Source organism: Tribolium castaneum, chromosome 1, assembly GCF_031307605.1.
Source record: "Tribolium castaneum strain GA2 chromosome 1, icTriCast1.1, whole genome shotgun sequence".
NCBI classification, from domain to species: domain Eukaryota; kingdom Metazoa; phylum Arthropoda; class Insecta; order Coleoptera; family Tenebrionidae; genus Tribolium; species Tribolium castaneum.
In genome coordinates, this window is record NC_087394.1 from 13956624 (window position 1) to 13972932 (window position 16309).

The 16309-nt window shown below is 31.1% G+C and overlaps 2 protein-coding genes across 3 annotated transcripts in view; both read right to left on the reverse strand.

Moving 5' to 3' along the window:
• Window positions 1-5148: 5148 nt before the first annotated feature.
• Window positions 5149-6655, reverse strand: Uch (Ubiquitin carboxy-terminal hydrolase). Of its 2 annotated transcripts, XM_961793.4 has the most exons (7): window positions 6486-6655; window positions 6422-6433; window positions 6196-6324; window positions 6003-6148; window positions 5693-5849; window positions 5513-5644; window positions 5149-5460 (listed from the first exon to the last, which is right to left on the reverse strand). In XM_961793.4, exons 1-7 carry the CDS (start codon window positions 6516-6518, stop codon window positions 5371-5373), a joined length of 699 nt encoding a protein of 232 aa, XP_966886.2. In that variant the 5' UTR covers window positions 6519-6655; the 3' UTR covers window positions 5149-5370. The 2 variants fall into 2 exon arrangements, with proteins under 2 accessions (XP_966886.2, XP_064214253.1); XM_064358183.1 differs by lacking the exon at window positions 6422-6433.
• Window positions 6656-8328: 1673 nt separating this feature from the next.
• LOC655188 (dynein axonemal heavy chain 8) overlaps window positions 8329-16309 on the reverse strand; it is a 57443-nt gene continuing 49462 nt past the window's right edge. Inside the window, exons 47-53 of the mRNA XM_015978363.2 lie at window positions 12237-12697; window positions 11944-12183; window positions 11582-11891; window positions 8940-9129; window positions 8769-8890; window positions 8552-8713; window positions 8329-8498 (exon numbers count right to left, since the gene is read on the reverse strand). Coding sequence (XP_015833849.1) covers window positions 8373-8498; window positions 8552-8713; window positions 8769-8890; window positions 8940-9129; window positions 11582-11891; window positions 11944-12183; window positions 12237-12697 — 1611 coding nt within the window. The 3' untranslated portion in view covers window positions 8329-8372. The remainder of the gene's footprint in view (window positions 8499-8551; window positions 8714-8768; window positions 8891-8939; window positions 9130-11581; window positions 11892-11943; window positions 12184-12236; window positions 12698-16309) is intronic.

Consider the following 16309-nt stretch of genomic DNA (forward strand, 5'->3'; position numbering starts at 1 on the left):
TGTTTTAGCCGATTACTGGATTACTTCTGATTACAATAAAAGAAAGAGACACTAATCAGTGCAAAAAAAAAAGAAACAATCTGTGTCTTTTTTAATTTTGAAAAAATTTTAAATTGTTTGAGTCTTTGGCATTCGTTATTAACGTAATTAACAAATGGTTAAATATTTTATTTGCGGTAAAATATTATCACGTGAATGTAAATTAAGCCCAAACAACTTTTTGCATGATTAAATTATCCTAACAAAACTTGGAAAGCTTAAGCCATGTACATGGTGAATGTTTCCATTAAAATTTAAAGTCTTATGAAGAGAGTTACTAAAGTTTTTGCGATAAAAATATGTTATTCGTTTACTACTAGTCTACATTAAGATAAGCTGACTCTGGAAGTACAAAATAAGAAAAAAAATCAAATTTTGACATTTTATAATGAATATTTAAAAAACTTGACGTCCTATTTTTTTCTAACTTCAGTAAGAGACTTAAGGTTAATTACGAGTATAATTATTCTACCGATATACATTGGTTTCATTTATTAGTAAAAACATTGTAAACTAGTGTTATCAATAAGAGTAAAACAAATACACAGGAATTGTCACATGCTTTTAATAATTCACTTACATTGTTGCAATTTCTACTGTTGTGGCTCTACTATACTATATTTCTATTTAAAAAAATTACACAAACACACAATTTCTTGGTGTTAGGCTGAACTATTTAAGAAAAAACTTGGTGGTTATTTTTTGATTTTCGTTTTTTAATTTTTTTGATAATAATGTAATAAATCGACTCAAATACAAAAACAAAGCTTCCAACTACCCACCCACTCAACAAGATCATAAAACCGCCCTGAAAATGCTTCAGCGAAAGCTGTGATGAATCATGTTCATAGTCAGTTTTATGTTTCAGAAAACAATTCCAACGCATATCTGACACAAACTTATTAACAAACCCACTCTCCACGATCCGCTTAAGTGTACCATCGAAAACACTGAAAAGCTCGTGATATTTTTTCATGTAAAACACAGTCTGGAAATAAACAATGTCAAAAATATTAACACTTTGTCGAATATTCGGACGCATAATTAAAACACCAGTATCTACAATCGTTGCAAAGTTTTTTTCCGCAATCAAAGTATCTAAACATTCCACCAGTGGAACATTCAGACCAGTGTAACGATCAAAAACGCGCCGGTTTTGTGGACCATTGTGTATAAATAAAATTGCTAGTCCATCGTTGAATTTCATTGGCAAGCCTGATTCTAGAAGTTTGTCCAAATCGGTGATATCATTATCGTATATTGGATTTTTAAAAATGTCGTATAAACTACCCTGAAGTATGGCACAAGTTAAAAGTGCGATCCAACAATAAATCAAAACTAGTATTCGTAAAGTGTCAGTTTTTGGTAATTTTGGAACGGGAATATTGAAACCAATTGAAAAAATATAAAGTGCGTTTCGAGTCCCATCCTGGAAACGACTCTCCTTCCGGAAGTTGCTCGCAATAATGCCGAATATCAAGCACATCATAACGAGTGATAACAGGATAGACAGCCAGAAAGACGATGGGAAATACTTGATCATAGCTTTGTAAAATGGCATTCTTTGCGCTTTCGGAACCACCCAGTATAAATTATCGTCGTAGATTGTTCCAGTCGTTTCGAAAATAGCATAGGGCAGGTTGTTGCCCAATCCGAGAAAAATATCAGCATATCCTCGCTCAAAATCTTCATTTACCGCATTAAATGAGTAACTTTCCTGAAGTTCGTCATCATAAACGGAATCTTCGGGTCTGAAAACCAACTCAAAGCCGCCTTTTTGTGCAAAGAGATTTATCACATCGATAAAAATCCCCGAAGAATTATTGGTTATCCAGGGCTCGCTTATCGAAAAAATTATCTTTAGAGGGCATTCGTGAAAATTATTTTTCATATCAGGAGTGAATAATTTAGAAGTTGAGTTTGTATCGTGACAATATCCTCGACTAACCGGTCTGATGTCGCTCCCACATTTGGATTTTTCCAAATCAATTTCGAAAATTTCACCATCGTGGCCCAAAAGTACAGATTTGTACAAACGGTAAAACCACAACGTTTCTGATATTAATTGGACATCGTCAAGCCTCTCAACTGTTACTAAATACTTGGCTCGTGAATTGAAGCAATATGACTGTTTTAACACAGAGAGAGTTTCATTTAAGCGATCTGTGTTAGCAAGACTTATAATAAAATGATTGATTTTTTCGTCTATTTGTCTCAAAGCGTCCAGGTTTGTGTCATCTATGCGTATTATTCCGGAAAAATTGTGTATGTTAGTGTCGAGTTGGTTGTCTGTTATTATAACAGTGCGTGATAAGTTGAAATTTTCTTTCACTATTTTTGTCACACAACTTTTTAAATTCGAATTTTCGCGGTCGATTATTATTGCAGATTTTATGAAATAAATCTTCCAATTTAAAACTAAAAACAACAGTTGTGCTGATGTTACAACGAACATGTTAAGTATTTGTTAATGGTCTGCTGGACACACTGATGTGTCCATCGACTAAGAGCGTCAAAATTGCACTTTATCGAAATTAAATCTGATAATCTGAAAGGGAAATGTTGGGTTAAATTGACAATTATTGTGATACCATAATTCTGTATTTGTATCTACGTTATTGAATTTATTTATTTATTTATGACGTACCTACTCATGAGAATTTTTTAAATAGCAGCAAAAATATTGCACCTAACTGAGAATTTAAAATTTGCATAATTTTACATTTTCATACAAATTCTGAGGAGAAATATAGTAAAATGAAAACAGATTTATTAGTTAATTACTTAATTATTCGGAATAACTATAACATTTCTTCTGTTTGCTTTACAAATTTTGTAGCGTGTAAATAAAAAAAAAATGTGACTTAATTTGGTCTTTTTGTGACAAAATGCCCCAAATACAGGGTGACTTAGGAGTGCGTAATCGGCCTATAACTGCTGCTATTTAAAATATTACCATTCTGTTTTCATTATCCGATAGATTGACTTAAAGTCCACAACTTAAAATATTTTTATTATACACAAGGTGATGTATACAGGATGGTAAACCAAAGTTATATTATTTTTTTCAAATGAAACACTATGTATTTCTTTAAACGTATCGATAACATTTTTCATAAACTTTCTAATGATATGCAGTTTGTATAGCACCTTTGAAATATTTCTTAAAGTGTTCAAAATTTATTTTCTTCTTTTATTTATTTTAATATTAATTTTTGATGAGTAAAATTTATCTATTAAGTAATAATTAGATTACTAATGTAATTAATCACATTAATACTTATCAAAATTATCATTTGACTCTAGGATTCTAGGATAACAAAGTTTCTTCAAATAAAATATTTTTTTGAAAAATTTTGAAAAATATTTTATCGTTGCTATGCAAAGCCTATACCGTTAGAAAGCTTATCAAAAATGCTACTGATACATGGAAAAAAATACATGGTGTTCCATTTGAAAAAAAAAATGAGTTATTCAACTTTTTGCGTTTTAGCAACTCTCTATATTATCTGCGTGCTTTAACCAAAAGTTATCTATTTACTAAAACTACAAGGTATTCAGAATTTTTCTGTTGCAAATTTGCCGAAAAATATTCATAGGTGACTTCGCAGTGATTTTTCAAAAATTTATCTTTTTTATAACTAAAAGTAAAATAATTCCAAAACGAAAAAAATTGACCTATAATAGTTTATATAAAGTTACTTTATTTTTTTGCGTAGAATCCAATTGATGCAAAAATATATAGGCTGTCCCATTTAAAAAAATATCTTTGGTTCACCACCCTGTACACAACACCCTGTGTATATTAAAAACATTTTTAGTTTGTGGAATCTAAGTCGATCTATCGGATATTAAAAACAGCATGACCATATTTTAAATAACAAAAAAAAATTTATAGACCGATATATTACACACCATCTGGAAATGCTCGAAAAAGAAAAATGTCAATTTATTTGCACTTACTACTTCGGTTTTCTGTCTAGCCAACAAAAAACTGAGTTTTTAGGTCGGATAAACATGGTTAATTAAATTTAAGTTTATTTTTTTAGAAAATTTAACGTTATGATCAACATATTTTTTACCTAATTTAGTGCTTTCTGGTGTATTATTGACAAAATTTTGCAACACGCTTACTAAATATTTGAACATAGTTGTTGTATGTTTTTTCAGGGAGAAATGTCAATAAATGTTACTGTTAATAAATTTTTGTGAAGATCATTGCAATTTAATTTTCAATGTGATTTCGTAGTAAATTTAAAGTGAAATATCGCAAAAACAAGGAAAAACTGATTTTCTAGACCCAAACAGCTTGATTTAAACACATTTTAGCATGAGTTCCAAAAACAAATCTCGCGAAATACCTGATCTTCTCATTGTTGCTATTGATTTTTTGGCGAATCTTGTGGAAATTTTGGAAAACGGGGTAAAATATCGACAAGGTAAAAATAGGGTAGGAAACTAATTTTTGATAATTATTTGGTTATTTTTCGACTTATTTTTGACGAAACTCTTTGAAATAATTACGTTTCTAAATGAAAAAAAAATAACATTTAAAAAAGACAATTTTAATAATACATAGTTGAACCGAAAGTAATCCGCAAAATTTCTTACCTTTTTTTTTTAATCTTACATCATGACAACTCTGTATAACGTCATCGGTTTTTTGCAGTGATATCATTTTTATTTTTTTAAATAACATCCAAGACTTGTTTTTGAGGGTGTTTGAGGGTACAATGGCGAGCAAAAAATTTCGGGCAATTTCGTTCAGGGTTTTTTGAAAAATGACTCATACCAAAAAATGCATGTTTAAATTGCTTTTGATTTATTCTGTGTAACAAGGCAGAAAAGTTGAATCCTTATCAAGTTGTAACGAATATTGATTAGACATTTTTTTAAATCATGTCCTTTAAAAATATCGAATGTTATGCAACTAGCATTACGCAGGTGCACTGTTTGTAGACTGTTTTCTGTTACATGACCGAATATTTCATTTATTTCGATAATTTTACGAAATATTACGTAAAAATGCCATTTTTAACACCTCTGCTTTGGTGATATTTTATTCGGTTTAGCAAAATTTCTAAACGCAGAAGTACAAAATAATAGTCGTTCAAAAAACGTTTTTTATTATTTTACACCATTACAAATCTCATGATCAATGTGTGAAGAATACAATTTGAAGCAAGGCACATCAAAAGCCATGCTGATGATTAAAATTTACTGATCACATCAATACATTTTTGGTATAGTATTCGTGTTAGCTTCAAATAAATTAACATTCATTAAAATAAACTACAAAATAATAGATCAATGCTTGTGTGATTTTTAAAATTAGTTGTCTGAAGCAGTTAACGCCATCACAGTAAAATTGACATCTTCGGCATCTCTTGCAATGAATTCGCGACAGACTTTGGCAGCATCCTAATAAATAAATGAGTTAGATTTGACAAAAACGAAAAAATAAAATCAATACTTCCAAAAATGTGGTTTCTGTTGTGGGTCCATGATTGACTGGGAACTCCTTGCGTCCATCTAATTCATACAAATGACCATCTTTCTCAACTAGAGCTACGAAATGGTGATTAACTTGTTCGTTTGGATTTACCTAAACACACAAAACTGAATATTTGAAAATAAAAACAAGGAAATAAACCTCAGTTTGTCCCTCCATGGCCAACTCTTGATGCGCAGTTATCAAATTAAGAGCTTCATTATTCTTTGACTTTAGAAGCATTTCACCACGTTCTTCCGGGGTTAATTTTTTGGCGTCTTGGATTATTTTTTTGAAAGGGCCTTCTTGGAGACCAACCCTGTTATGAAAAGTGGGGAATAAAGAATTAATTTTTGGCCAAGTGAATTCGAAATTATGTTGGCAACATCGATTATCTTGGAGCTGCCAACTTAATTTCAAAGCCACTCTGATTTGAAATTTATTTATTTTTTACGATGTGTATAATCCTCACCTTTCCACGTTATTTGCAACACAGTGTATAAGTGCGATCGTTCCACATGCGTTCGAAACATATTGCTTCATGTAAAACAGATCCGGAGAAAGGGTTTGACCTTCGGTTTTCAATTTTGCACACTCCTCTTCAGCATGTTTATAAAACTAAAAAATCGAGTTTTTGTTATAATTTCGCATTACCTTTGCCTTACCTGTTCGCTACAAGGGAATAGTAGAATTAAAGCCAACACTGGCCTTGGTACCCAAGCCAGGGCATCCCCATCCAGCCCATAAACATCAACAATATTCCACTTGCTAGGAACGCCCAATAAATGAAGAAACTAAAATACGTCATGCAAATTATTATCAAAGTCACCTCTTGTGTATAATAAATAAGGCTTTCCAATTTGAAATACATCCTTTTTACTTTTTGCTTACCTTGTTCATAACCTATAAAGATAAAAATGTTAGTTCAGAAATACTGGTTTTATTCAGTACTTACATCAGGGTTAGATTCGAGAGGTAGTAGAGACATTTTTGCTTACTTAGCAAACTTCAGAATAATGAATTAATCCGTAATTAACTAATTAAATAATCACACATGAATGAATACCGGCTTTTGGCGAGAAATAAATTTTTTCCGTCTGTCAAAAGTGACAAGTCATTTTTGACATAACCACAAACAAGAGATGTAACCTTCGTTTCGTTCCTGTAAGACCATCTACCTTCAGAGCATTCCTCCAATATAAGACAAAACCCGTAAAATGCTAAAAAATTATTGACTATTTTGAGCTTATGGTGTTGCTCATTTTTATTGTTAGAAAAGCCTCCTATAGGTGACTTTTACAGTCGATGGATAAACTTATTTTGGGGATAAATATGGAAGAATATCTTTTCAAGATTTGTTCTAGATAAGGTTTCTACATTTTCTGATGAATGATTTTGAACTGTTTTTTAAATAAATTTGACTGACACAGGTTAAATATAAAAATTTTACACTAGGTGAACTGATGAACTGATATACTATTTTTGTTTTGTTTCTGCTTCATAATTTTTTAGATTTGCTAATTATTTGTTTTGATTTTTTTATTATATATTTATTCTTTTTATTTATATTTCTGCTTTCATTTATTATTTTCCTTCTTTGTTTGTTTACAAAAGTAAACAAACACTTTCTTGAAAAAATTATTTCATAATAGTATATTATTATACAAATTTTATAAGACGTTCTATTGTACCTCGAATGGTTTTGGAGCACGACGAAGGAGTGCCACAATTAAGTTTTATAAAACGAGTGTAATATACTATTTTTTCTACCTTCTATTTTTGTTGTTTGTTTTTGTTGTTTAACTTATCAAAATCTGTTCAAACTAATTGCTCATAATTTTGCTAGTTATTTGGACTTTATCAATATACTTGACACTGTTGACAGATCACACACTAGATTATAGTGATGACTGATGGCACCCAGCCCAGCAATATAACTCCTAATTTTTTTTTCTACTTTGGTTCACAAAAAGTTCATTGTGAAACTGAAAGTATTAGCTGTTTCAAAACTATAAAAACTCCAACGTCACATTTTACCGAATTATTTTTTTTAATAGGATTGAAAAAATTGTAAAATAGTTTACATTCGGTTCACTTTCATAAAAACCATTGTGGTGGAATTGGGTACTCTTGGCATTAACTTTTATATGAGTTGTCATGGTAACAGGTTAGTCAATTCCGCCACAATGGTTTTTATGAAAGTGAACCGAAAGTAAATGATTAAATCTCTTATTGAAAGTATAAATTACACTAGCTATATCTCTTTTTGAAGTGCTTGAATAATTGCAACAGTTAATTTTGAGAAAAAATTTGAGGTTGGAGATTTTATAGTTATTAAACGCTCGTAAATTTTCAAAGATAACTGTTGTGCAACTCCTTCAAGTAAATTTTTAAGAGTGCTCCAATAGAATGAGTGCTACAATTAAATTTTATAAAACGAGTGTAATATACTATTTTTTCTACTTCCTGTTTTTATTTAGTTTATCAAAATCTGTTCAAACTGTTTTCTCTTAATTTTGTTAATTATTCGTGCTTTATTAATAGACGACTTGACGCTGTTGACAGATCACACACTAGATTACAGCTGCGAGATTACAGTAATGACTGATGACACCTAGCCCAACACTGCCAATACAACTCCTAAAAGTTTACTAAAAGGAGTTGCACAAAAGTTCTATTTGTTCAGAAATAAAAGTAGAAAAGTTTCCATGTGTTTCACATTAACAGTTTACATCTTCTTTCTATAAGAGTGTCAGATAGATTTTGCATTTTTGGCATAGGTTACAGTAAAACAAAAATGAAAGAAAAATTATATTAAAAAAGTACATCAACAATTCATTTATTACTGCGTATCACACAGTAGAGCCACTCCACGAAGGACCCAATGTTCTGGCGGTTTCACAGTTTGCAAATACAAACTGGTGATATAATTTAAATCAGTCCTTCGCATCTTTTTGTAAATCGGACACTGAAAATTTAAAATTTTTACAAAATTGCAACAGTCCTCACTACTCCACATACGACATATAGATTCGTCGTTTTCAACTCAGTCCCATATGTTGCAAAAATATGCACAACCGGGATCATGGTATACAAAACTTTATTAATCGACTCATTAAGTCTAGCGTTTCTGCGATCCCAACCGGCACCATCAAGAAACAGTCCGTGAACGTAAACACCTTCCTAAAACAGACAGCATTCTCAAACAAATCCATAATCTTGTCACGAGATTGTTTACCAAAGGAGGTTGCAAAATTTCCTCTTTTATGTTCTTTGTCACCATATTTTGTAACTTGACTTGATCCAAAGCCCAGCCTTTGTGGGCCCGAGCAACTTCTTGTTTCATTGCAGTCAAAAATCCTATTTTTATGATTTCGTAAAAACAATTGCTCAATTAGTAAATTTATACCTTGAGGATTGAAAAATCCAGCCATCCAAAAAGTCAAAGGTCTGCCACCAAAACACCAAGTACTAAATTGGGCATTTCTTTCTAACAACTCTGTAAACCAAAAACCAAGTGTGTTGGCAGTCCATGAACCTCTTCTCCATACAAACGGAACACGAGCGTCGTAGATGTTGTCGAGAGCGTCTCGCAACGACTACAATAAATTGGGAAATAAAACAAAATTGTACAATTTTCTGTTTAAAAAAAAATTGTACGGCAGACTAAAAATTATGGCGCTTTCGTTTTATCATTTTAAATTAAGAATGTAAATTGAATCAATTCACTAATTACTTGGAAAAAATTGACTGGGAGATACTAACAACTAAAATTTTTGCGAGAAACATGAGAAAACAATTATTTACATTTTTAAAATTTGCCTTTCGTTCTATATTTTTTAAAACACTGCAACTACGGTTAAAGATACAAAAGAAAAAAGATACAGAAAAGAAAAATGTTAATTTTTTAAATAGTTGAAAGTAAAAAGTAAAAGCAAATATTTAAAATAAAAAGTAAAGGCATTTGCTCTTCCTTTACTTCGGATGAATATAAAATAAGAGTAAATACTTTAACTTTTTGGAGAATCTGCTCTCAAACTAAATCATTGTAGTGAAGTTTTCAATGTTATAAATGTTTTGAAAGGGATGTTTCGTTGCTCTCTAGCAAAAAATACCTGGCCAAAGCATAAAGATTTTTTCGTTTAAACCGATATAAAGACTTTTCCTAAGGGTTCGCGAGGTTGTTTATAAGTTTTTTCTTACCCTTAGTTGCACAACTGCCACCATATTTTCGAGTTTGAAGTAAATGCTCAATGAAAAAAGCATTTACTTTTTTTTTCATTTTGTTTTGAGTAAAACTTCGACGTTGAAGCAAATATTCGCCCAATATGCTTTTTACTTATATTTTTCGTTCATGCCGTTTAGACATTTACAGCATGTACTTGCAAAATTTGAAGTAAAAGCATTACTCAATTTTATTCATACGGCCCCAAATCTCTAAAGTATTGTTTGCTTTAACAATTTCTGTTAAGATAAGCTCCAAACTTCTGAACTTCTGTTTAGAATTGTTTTCAGATATTTTTTTATTTCCGAAATATAACTTTAAACTAGTATTATGAAATATTTAATACTCCTACGTATTTTTATTTGGTATGACTGATTAACGGAGTTGCCTGATTGTATAGGTAATTTCTGTTTATTCTATTCTACAAAGTTAAAACATTCGAAATCAACCTTTATACAAATTATGAGTAAGTGGAATTTTTCAAAGTTGTCTTTTATGTGCTGGAATTTTGCTTAAATTAGCAACTAAGTCCATTATTTTCACTTTGCTCATTGGAACAAATTTTGTTTATATTTATAACTTTGTTAACACTTAAATCTTTATCTTTGTTAAAAGGTTATTTATTTTAGTAACGCTTTTTATACCACCTTACTGGAAAATTGCAATCAGCTTTTTTTAAATGTAGTTACAACAAATTACAAAAGGAGTAACTAACTACAGCTAAAAGTAGTACAACATCTCGAAGACGTTAATTTGTTAACTGGACAGAAGCAGTACTAATTGCATTTTTTAAATGGAATATATTTTTTACGAAAAATTTTAAATGCACTTCGTGAACAAAACAAAGAAAAAACTAAAGTTATAAAAGAATCAAAATTTTAAATTCGATAATAAATCCAATTTAAAATCTAATTTTGTGCATTATAACGTTTTGTAATATTTATTTTGATATTTATTTAGGAGCGTCTCACTGAAGCAAATTCAATAATTCATTAATTGAAGGCGTTAAAGTATGAAGGGACTATGTGCCCAAAACTTGATTTTACGCTATGTGCTTTCAAAGTTTTATTTTAAAAAATAGCTTTAAAAATTTGCAATTATAGCCCGTATTCTGTAACTTTTTTAACGGGCGGTTAAAATTTAACACTGGTTAAAATTGAAAATCTAAGAATTTTATTGGTTATTGGTATAGGAACAACGATTAACGCCCTTTAAATTTTAACGGTTTCATTACACAATACGCACTTATTTATGTTAACTAGGGCTTACTAAATTAGAACAGTAATAAATACACGAGAAAAATCAAGAAAATAGTGAGTTTCATTAGAATTAAGTTAAATGTGTACGTCACTGTTATTCATAAATTTTGAGCATGATACTTTTTGAAATAAAAAAACATACTGAAGTTTAATTTATTTATATACTATGGTCTCGCGAACTTTTTTTGTAGGAAATTTAATTCTTTTCAACTTTCTTACAAGCATTTTTGCTGTATCTGTAACTGTATCTGCAGTGTTTTGAAAAAAAGTTTATTTAAATATAGTGAACGACATAAATTTTGCCTTTATTTGCCTGTATTTTTCTTGTTTGCCTTGGCTAACCGTTATTTAAATACAGACATTTTTTTAAATTCATTGCTCTGAAACAATTGCGCTCTCTGGCGCCATTAACGTAACTATTGAGAACCGGGACGTTTTACTACCTTACTGGTATCCTAAGTTATAGTATTCCGTAGACCATAATTTTATTTGTAATTCTAATTTAAATCATAATTTACCAAAATTAATTTGTGTTGTGTTTTTTATTATTTATTGTGGCAATTTTACCTCATTCATGATTATAATCCCTTCAATCGCAAGTAGCAAGTCTTTCAAAGTCGTCCGTACATTTGTGATGACTTTCTGCATGCGATCAATCTCTTGTCGCAAAAATATATTCAAAGGATTTAAAATTCCCATAATTCGCAGTCTTTCTTTCACTTCGTACGGATCGTAATTCGATGGAAGCTTTTCCAACATTTCTTTTGCCTGTCTTGTTACCGCATCTTCCCTTGTTTCACCACCACCAGCTCCAGCCTCCTTAGGCTGAATAGAGACCATAGTATAAAACATGCTTGCAATCGTGTTTGTTTGATAACTACGAATTTATCTTTAAAAAATTAGTTACGACAGCAAAATAATATCAATACGTAATGTCAGCATTTGGATGAAGTCCGTAGACTTGCGGAGGATCACTTGTTGCATAAGTCTCAATATGACTCACGTATTCTGACACATTTTTAAATCTCACAATTTTGTAACCTTCATAAAATATGAAATCGTCGTGGAACATTTCATCGTGGAACCACACTTTACAAAACGTGTTCAAAAGTCGTTTATCAAAATCGTCGGTTACTCGTCCCCCATAGTGGACTTCCCCTAACATATACCTTCAAATTTTTATAACAGTGTTACCATAATTTTTATTTTTAAACCAATAAACCTGACAGTGGGCCAACTCACTCCTCTCTTGGGGTCCAAATCGTCCAAGTGATTTTGTACAAACAAACAACTAGCCAACCAATCGGCTGAATTAAACTCGTACGGTATATTCCAGCCTAGAGGGCCGTATTTTCGTCTTTCTTGCACGACTGTGTGCAAAAATGAAATGGCGTATACTAGAGGAATGTATTGCCAGGCGTCTGAATAATCCAACATGTCTTGGTTCATTGAAGTGTAGGTGCGTTGTAGTCCAGCTTTGACACCTGATGGAGCTTCATTTGTGAATTTTATGCAGATTTGGAGCAAACTAATTGGGAAATTTTCATGCACTTCGGTCGTAATCCATAGTCTAAAGTCCTGGTGGTACGTTCCGACCCCTTTTTCCAAATCCATAAATTGCAACAGCACCTCATTCATATAATCCAACGAGAGGTGGCAATTTTGTAATAAAGCCCAGAAACCCTACATACACACGAAAATGACAAAGCTATTTCTATGTAAAACATGAAGAAAAGTTTTTAATTAATGAATTCGGAAGTAAAATTACCGTTGGGGGCGCCACTGAGCTAGGTCGAAAACAGTAACCATAAATGGCGGGCAAATGTTTATTCGGATATTTTAAGCGTTGTACGAATTTTGGGGCTTCACAATTATTATATTGCCTATGCGGAATGATTATTGCATCTTTGATGCAAGAAACTTATGTTGACAAATGAGAGATGACGAGGAAAACACGAATAACGAATGACTGTTTGGTTCACTTTCTTTATTGGAAAATTATTACAAAGACATTGAAAAGCCTACCTTTTAGCATAATTTACGTTTAAATGTATCAGCAGTTGTTAATCTTTATTGTAGTTTTGTAGATTTACCGCAGCATTTCATAATTTTTTCAGTGGAAAATTCTAACCTAAAATTCATAACACTTCACTAATTTATTGATTTCTTGAGCCAAACTTTGTGTTCGCTGTGATCCATTACTTATAATCTTTAATTAGACAACTGTTTGATAACACTTTGTAATCAAAATTTAAATATTTTTCACTTTTTATCCACTTTCATGTTCCAACAATAAACACTTTATACCACGAAAAATTACAGAACCAAAGTCAACGCTAGTATTTACCACCACTTACTTTTAAAGTAATTCCTTCTATTGTAAGTAATTAACACTATACACGCAAAATTGTTGAACAATTCATTAAATGTCAGTTAAATGTGGCATTACGAAAATTTCTTTACTGTTTTCGACATAGTTCAAAAGTCATCACCAGAGGGCGTCTAGTTAATTTTATTTCCGAATAGTTCCGTTTCACGTTTCGGATGAAATAAACTTAAAATGTATGGTAATGGATCCTGTCACAGATAGAAGTAATGCTGTTTCATGTTTTCGACACTGGCAGTATATTATCTAATTTCTAACAACAAAAGCAAAAATCTATTATATTTTGTTTAAAAGAAACAAGAAATGGTTTATTAAAATTTAGACCTCAAGTAATTGTTACCAACCGTTCGGCAAAATAAAGGGTCAAAACAGCTCAAATTTTAGCTTTCCTAAGGAAAATTGTCTGAAGATTCCAAATCTCTCTTTATTTCGCTTAAAGTTTGGTACTTTTATTGATGTTAGATAGTTTAGACAGCAAGACGGCTGTTCCTCTAGATTTTCATAAGCAACATGGAGAATTAAATCAATTCAAAATGTCCTGCGGTCCTTGCGGAAAATTGTCTGGGTATTCGGAAAATGACTTTTCAAAAATGTATTGCGTTATTTACACTGTCGAAAATCAAAAATGACTCTTTAATAAAGAAGATAAACACATCGAACTTTTTTACTGCATAAACAACTCTGCGCATTCACAGTTCGTGATTGTGGAAGGAAGTTGGGTGTTGGGACACCAAATAATAAGTGATACGAGTATAACTTACGATTGTAGATGTATTCCCATTTGTTCTTAACCGTCTAATAACAGTTATAAACCTAAAGTTATCTGCAGCCACTCTGAACTTTGTTAAAAATATGACCTAGACTCTGTAATACATTCAGAATTTATAGTTGAATTTTGCCGTCCATTGAATCATATATGGTAGCAATAAGGACATAATGACTAAGTTCTGTAAATTGTTTGGAATAATTGGAATTAGTAGTGTGTAGAAACACGTACCATATTAGAAATGGAAGTATCTTGTTAAAACCTATAGTAACTAAAGGTCCTAATATTTGATCGGATCGGACATTGCACAATAACTGAAAACTAATGTGACGAGAGGTAAACCATAGAGGAAATTGGTGTACAAAATTGAGAAATTGGAGGAAATTTTAAAGAAATTGAAAAAAATCAGTAAAAAGAATGAGTAAATTAGATTTGGTGTATAAAATTTGGGGTGCGGTTTACCAAAGTAAGAAAATGATGGAAAATCATCTCAAAATAGGGGAAACTTTGTGGAAATTATAGGAAACTATGAGTAAAGCAAAAATAAGCTTGAGAAAATCTGATGTACACAATTTGGGGTGCAATCTACTGAAACTTAGGAAATCACAGAAATTTACTAAAAAAAGTCTTGAAGGAATCAAAGGAAATTATGAGTAAATTAGAGATAATCTTAAGGAACTCTGCTATACAAAAATTGGGGTCTTGCTTTCCAAAATTGAAGAAATCAGAGAAAATCTTGATGAAATTACAGGAAATCTTACAAAAAAATTAGGGACATCTTGAAATAATAAAAGGAAATCGTAGGAAATTATGATTAAATTAGAGGATATCTGGTGTACTAAAATTTGGGTCCGGTTTACCCAAAAGAGGGAAACCGGAGGAAATTTTGATGAAATCACAAACAAAATAGGGGAAATTTTGTGGAAATTATAGGAAACTATGAGTTAAGCAGTACACAATTAGGGGTGCATTTTACTGAAACTGAAGAAATCACAGAATATTACTAAAAAAATAGAGGAAATCTTTAAGGAATCAAAGGAAATTATGAGTAAATTAGACAAAATCTTAAGGAAATCTGGTGTACAAAAATTGGGGTCTGGTTTACCAAAATTGAAGAAATCTGAGAAAATTTTGATGAAATTACAAGAAATCTTACAAAAAACAGGGGACATTTTGAAGGAATCAAAGGAGATCATAGGAAATTATGATTAAATCAGAGGAACTCTGGTGTACAAAAATTTGGGTTTGCTTTACCCAAAATAAGGAAATCGGAGGAAATCTTGATGAAATTACAGGAAATGTTATAACTTATAACAAAATAGGGAAAATCTTGAAAAAATCAAAGGAAATTATAGTATATTTTGATTTAATAAGAGAAAATCTTAAAGTATCTGGTTTACAAAATTTGGTATGCGTCCAAAAAAGAGTAAACCAGAAGAAATCACGGAACACATTAAAAAAATAGGAAAATATCAGAGATATTAGAAGAAATTATGAGTAAATCAGAGATCTTGAGAATAATCTGGTGTAAAACAAATTAGGGTGCGATTTACCCCTTGGCGTGCTGTTTTTTTTTTTGTAATGCTTTCTAATAATAATAGTCGAAGCTGTAGAAAACAAAAAAAATCCATCAAGGAGACTGAGTTAGATAGTTCAAATAATTTATACTCCAGATTTTCATACTCCAAATTGAATTCAGAATTCAGAATCGTTTTTAATTTTGTATATACAAGCGATAGGGTTTAAGATATCTGTTGAAATTGGGGAAACTGTATTTTTTTCAAATGAATGTGCATCAAGTAACTTGTGGAAGTCCAAATGCATCGATTAATTAAATCTAATCTGTCCGATTATAACCGCCTCGAACGTTTATTGAACACGATGCCACGATCCATGACTCGTAGAACACATTACGTTTTTTAGAACCAAATCCACATGTTAACCGTGAACTCACATGAAAATCAAATTTTGAAATTTTAAAGTAAAGTAAAGTTATACAGGGTGTATCAAAATTGACGCCCGTGCTTTTAGGGTTTGCTTCAAAAGACTAAAACAAATCGAAAGTTAAGAGTGGAAAATTGTCCGATTGTCCTTCATTATCAAGTTATTGATACGAAACTAAAATTTAAAATGTAAACATTAA